The sequence below is a fragment of the Gossypium raimondii genome, chromosome 5 (assembly GCF_025698545.1).
Source record: "Gossypium raimondii isolate GPD5lz chromosome 5, ASM2569854v1, whole genome shotgun sequence".
Classification (NCBI taxonomy): Eukaryota; Viridiplantae; Streptophyta; class Magnoliopsida; order Malvales; family Malvaceae; genus Gossypium; species Gossypium raimondii.
The window spans coordinates 23,496,113-23,501,081 of record NC_068569.1 but is presented as its reverse complement, the minus strand read 5'-3'; the positions used below and the strand labels follow the sequence as shown (position 1 = coordinate 23,501,081).

Below are 4,969 nucleotides of genomic sequence, written 5' to 3'. Positions count from 1 at the left end.
TACTTCTTCTTTTTTTATACATACTTAAGAATTGGATCATATAGACGCTATTATTGGTGCATTTATTATTATTTTTGTGTTCTTGTTATTTTATTATTGCTTTTATTTTTTTTGGCACTTTCATGTCTACTATTTTTTAACCATGCATTTTCTATCTTTATTCTTATTTCAAGTTACCTTATTTATTTTGTTATTATTATGATCTGATTATTAATATTCTTATTAATAATTACATTAGTATTCCTATAGTATTCCTTATTTACTCATTATATATTATTCTAATATTCTACTTATATAGTCATTTTACATTATTTCATTATCACTATATCATACATTATGTTTAAATATAATTACCGCTTTTGTACTATGCCCAAACAAGTTAAATGCACATTACTTTAAATGTTACGTTCATCTTCTTACGATGCATAAAAAAAGGAAATTTTTAAATCAAGGTAATGTTCATTATTTTGGAATTAGAAAAGTTGTGTTCCTAACTTATGAAATATGGCTTTTTTTAAAACCGAGATAGTCGAATATCTACTTTAAAATAAATAAAAAAACGAGATTTAAGTAACAATCAAATGTCATTTATTCTTGATTTCGAGGATTTAAGGCATTGTGTCCTAACTTACGGGACATGATCTTTCATTCTCAATTAACTAATTAATTTAGTTAAGTAATGCCTTAATACAAAAAGAGATTGTGTTTTAAACTCTCTTCGAATTTTCAATTCTCGACACTAAGACATCAAGTAATCAACTAGGTACCAATTTTAGGCGTCATGAGGGTGCTAATCCTTCCTTGTGCATAACCGACTCCCGAACCCATCTTCTGGATTTCGTAGACCAAAAAACATTGTTTTAGTAAATCAAACCTTTTATTAAAATGATCAAATTACAAGGTGACCCGATCATACCTCTTGAAAATGATTGGTGGCGACTCTATTTTCGTTTTCTTAAAAAAAATAAAAAGTCAATTTAAAAAAAAGTTTCGACAAATACTATTAAATTTATTGAACGTAATTAAATATTAATTATAATTTTTTTATTTTTCTTTTTGAGTTTCGGATTTCAAATTTCAAATTTCAATTTTGTATATTTTTATTTATTTATGTTAAACGATTATAATTAATATTTATTCTATAAACCCTTCAATATTTTTTTTATTAGTATCAACACTTCAAATAATGTGATAAATATGCATAGCAAATACTAATCCGCAAGTGGTTTTATGGGAAGCCTCCTTTTAAATCTATCATTTTAAAATTTTAAAACAAAACAATATGCAGGAACCATAAATCAATTTATTATTATTAATGCTTTAAAAATATCATTTAAAATTTTAAATCTTTTTCAAATAAATTGAACGGACCCTAAATCGAGCAACTTTTTAAATGCAGGATCAATAGTAATACATTAAGTAAGTAAAAGTTAAAATAAAAATTAAGTAAAAATACTTTCTCTAAATCTTATTAGTATGAAATTTTATTATAATAATTTAATTCAAAACTTTATGATCTAAGAATATGAATAAAAATACCTTTTTTTAAATGGTAAATATTCACAGTGTTAACAATTGTACTTAAATTTTAAAATTTAAAAAGTAGAGAGATTAAATTTCTAAAATGAAAATACAATGACTAAATTCTAAATTTACAAAAATATAGAGACTTATGACATCTATTACCCAAAATAAAAATTAAAATACACCTAAAACAAACTATTCAGTTGCAAAGCTTCATATAATTTATAGCAATACTTTTATCATTATCTATAATTATAGCTTTTTTTATACACATAATAACACTTTAAACATATAAAAGTATCACAAAAATAAAATAAAAAATATTTTTTCACTTTTTTTCTTTCAGTTTTTTCTCACCAGCACCCGACCAAAGATCTAAAGAAAAGAAAAAGGCAGCGGTCAATTTTTGAAGGCCACATATCTACGATTCTTGATGTATTCTACTTTTATAGATTATAGAATTTGAGATACGCAGCAATGAAATTAGGGTCACTAGTTGGTTTATTTATGGAAATAAAAGTTTCAAAGTCACTATTTTATAGATCCCCAAGAGGGCTTGTTTTCAATCGTAGAAAAGGAAAACTTAAAACTATTTTATATAAAACCAAGACACCATGAATTGACTACTTCCCATATATTAAAATTAAAAGATTACTCTAATTATGATCAACCTAACGCTCTTGTTCTTCACGGTCAGCTGATGATAGTTTACGAACCCAGTTGCTGATCAATTTCCTACTTAAACTTCCCATATTTTGCTGGTAATTAAAGCTCGAACGTTCCACGAAATCCTTGATGCGTCGCAAGGCCACTTGAAGTGTGGATTGGTTCATATTGGCGAAGCAAACTCTGAACCACCCTGGTTGACTGCAATGGAAAGATGAACCAGGGGAGATATTCAACCCAACTTCGCATAATATCTTCTTCCACAGATCAGTTTCGGCTTCGAATGTGTTGGAACACAACAGATGTCTCATGTCAACCCAGCAGAACAACCCTGCATTGCTTTTCAAGCAATTAATGCCTGATTTTTTAAGCCCCGACACCAGCATCTCTTTCCTTTTCTTCAGCCTCTTTTGATTCCTCTTCATGTAGTTGCTGGTGAATTTTTTGTTAGCCAGCATGTACGACAGTAGGTACTGAGTTTGCGACGAGACCAGTCCGAAACTCGACATCTTCGTTGCTGCACTCACAACGGTTTGATTGTTTGAATAGATCATGCCCACACGAAATCCCGGTAAGCCTAGATCCTTAGAAAGACTGTAAACGATGTGGATGCGGCTCAAAACATCTATGTTTCTTTTAAGGTTACTGTCCATTGCAGCTTCCATAATGCTTATGAAACATGGAGAGTCGAACACTGTGCCTGAAAAAACTTCGTCGCTTATGAGATGAATGTCTTTGTCGATGGCGAAAGTAATAAGGCTTTGAAGTTCATCTTTAGTCATGGTTGTGCCCAGTGGATTTGAAGGATTCGTAATCAAAACCCCTTTAACTTTGAGGTTGAGTTTTTGAGCTCTTTCATAAGCTTCTTCAAGTGCAAACATGGAGATTCTGAATCCATTTGAACTCGAGCAATGTATTGGAACAATTTCTACTCCAGTTCTCCATTTTAAATCCCTGTCAAACCTAGAACCGTGTATATAGGGAAAATTTTAGATCCCTGTCAATATCCATATATCGATCCTCTAAATATATATCCGTGTTGGATAGATATCCATATATCCCAAGTCCAAAGTAATATAGATATGGACTGGGATTAGGAAGTTTATAATTTGGAACTTACCCAGCGTAGGATGGCGTGGGAAGAAGGATAGCATCACCAGGATCAGCCAGGCAAAAGATTAAAGTCTCATTAGCTGAAGTTGCACCAGCAGCAAGAACAAGGTTGTTGGGATCAAATTTAACCTTATTTCCTCTAATTTTTGCCATGTATTCAACCAGTTCCTATACAAATGAAGCCACCATATTATTCATATATGTATGTCTTAGATCAGCTTGTAACTCAAATGTAGGGGTTTTTTTTGGTTAAAATGATAGGAATGTATACATTTTTGAAAGCAGGCATTCCATGATAGTCTTGGAAGAGAGCAAGGTCCCTGAATACAGATTCTCCATCCTTATTCTTGAGTCCCATGACGTCGGGGTTTTTTCTTATCCATGATTCGACGAGGTCAAAAGAAAGCTGATGACAAAATATACACACACCACCATTTAGTTTATGGATTACCCATTTGGCGCAATAATAATTTCCATAAAGTAATGAAGGTGTACGTACTGCATTGATTCAATTAACAATGAAGTTAAAAAGTATAAAAAAATGTCCTAAAGTACATATACATCAAAAGTTCAACTTAATGATTTTTATACATGAAAAAGAAAAAAAAAAGTTGTCCTTGTCTTGCAAAAAGGATGTTTCAACTAATCTGAAAAAAAAAAAAAGGATAGCTAATTAACCTGATTCTCAGCAAGCCCCATCTGAATGATTCCTGTTGGATTTTCAACTTCATGAAATGGGTTTTTCTCATAAACTTGCCACCCCAGAAAATATAAAGAATCCTGTCCATGACAGTTGCTGCTAGCTTTACTAGACAACATTCTTGATATATATATATAGGTTTTGCGGATAAAACTTTGGTGAGAAAAGTTGGGGGAGGAAGTAAAAAGAGAGCGCTTGGTGTTTAGTTTAAAAAGCTTTTGGAAAGGGAAGGGGAGATAATGGGGGAAATTTATAGGGGGAGGGGAGAGACATAATCACAAAGTCCACAACATGAAATTTAATTTTTATTGTGAATGTGACGGTGCTTTTAGCTGATTCTTTTGACTTCATCATTCATCCTCAGTGCTGACGCTTTGAGGTTGTGTATATTTTTCCTTTTCCTAATCATTTTGCTGTCTTTTTCGACATTTTCGTGTCTAAATTTCTTTACTCCCTATTTATATTAAATCCATTTTTTATTACCCAAAAAATATATTGTTTTTTTTCTTTCTTCAATGCAAGTAACTCCTAGGTAGAGGTGATCATGGGCTGGGTCGGATTGGGTTTGGGCCGGGCCGGGCCCAGACAAAATTTTAGGCTCGTTTTCTAGGTCTAGGCTTGGCCCGGCCCGAAATATGGGCCTAAAATTTTGTCTAAGCCCAGCCCGAAAGAAAATTGCTAAGCCCGAGCCCGACTCGGCCCATATTAAATTTTACAACACCAAAAAAGTATATATTTAATATATATATTTGATTAAAAAGTATATTTGATTAAAAATAAAAAATATATTTAATATATAATTCAGGCTGGCCAGGCTGGGCTCGGGCCAAAAAAGTTTTATCAAGGCCCGGCCCATTTTCTAAATGGGCCTCGTTTTTTTGTCCAAACCCATATTTCGGGCCTATATTTTTACCCGAACTCTCTCATTTTTCAGGCGGGTCATCGGGCCGGGCCAGATAGCCCAAC

The 4,969-nt window shown here is 32.2% G+C and overlaps 1 protein-coding gene across 1 annotated transcript; it reads right to left on the bottom strand.

The window, feature by feature from the left end:
* Nucleotides 1–2,065: 2,065 nt before the first annotated feature.
* LOC105767540 (1-aminocyclopropane-1-carboxylate synthase 3) lies at nt 2,066–4,196 on the bottom strand. The gene is made up of 4 exons (XM_012587105.2): nt 3,982–4,196; nt 3,575–3,709; nt 3,311–3,471; nt 2,066–3,153 (listed from the first exon to the last, which is right to left on the bottom strand). The coding sequence occupies exons 1-4, from the start codon at nt 4,120–4,122 to the stop codon at nt 2,196–2,198; spliced, it is 1,395 nt and encodes a 464-aa protein (XP_012442559.1). The 5' UTR covers nt 4,123–4,196; the 3' UTR covers nt 2,066–2,195.
* Nucleotides 4,197–4,969: the final 773 nt, after the last annotated feature.

What these genes read in the sequence shown, in the direction of transcription:
- LOC105767540 (XM_012587105.2), bottom strand. Translation starts at nt 4,122, where the DNA reads ATGTTGTCTAGTAAAGCTAGCAGCAACTGTCATGGACAGGATTCTTTA. An exon ending in GAATGCCTGCTTTCAAAAAT is followed by an intron (nt 3,472 to 3,574) that starts GTATACATTCCT and finishes TCATTTGTATAG; the next exon opens with GAACTGGTTGAATACATGGC. An exon ending in CCCACGCCATCCTACGCTGG is followed by an intron (nt 3,154 to 3,310) that starts GTAAGTTCCAAA and finishes ACACGGTTCTAG; the next exon opens with GTTTGACAGGGATTTAAAAT.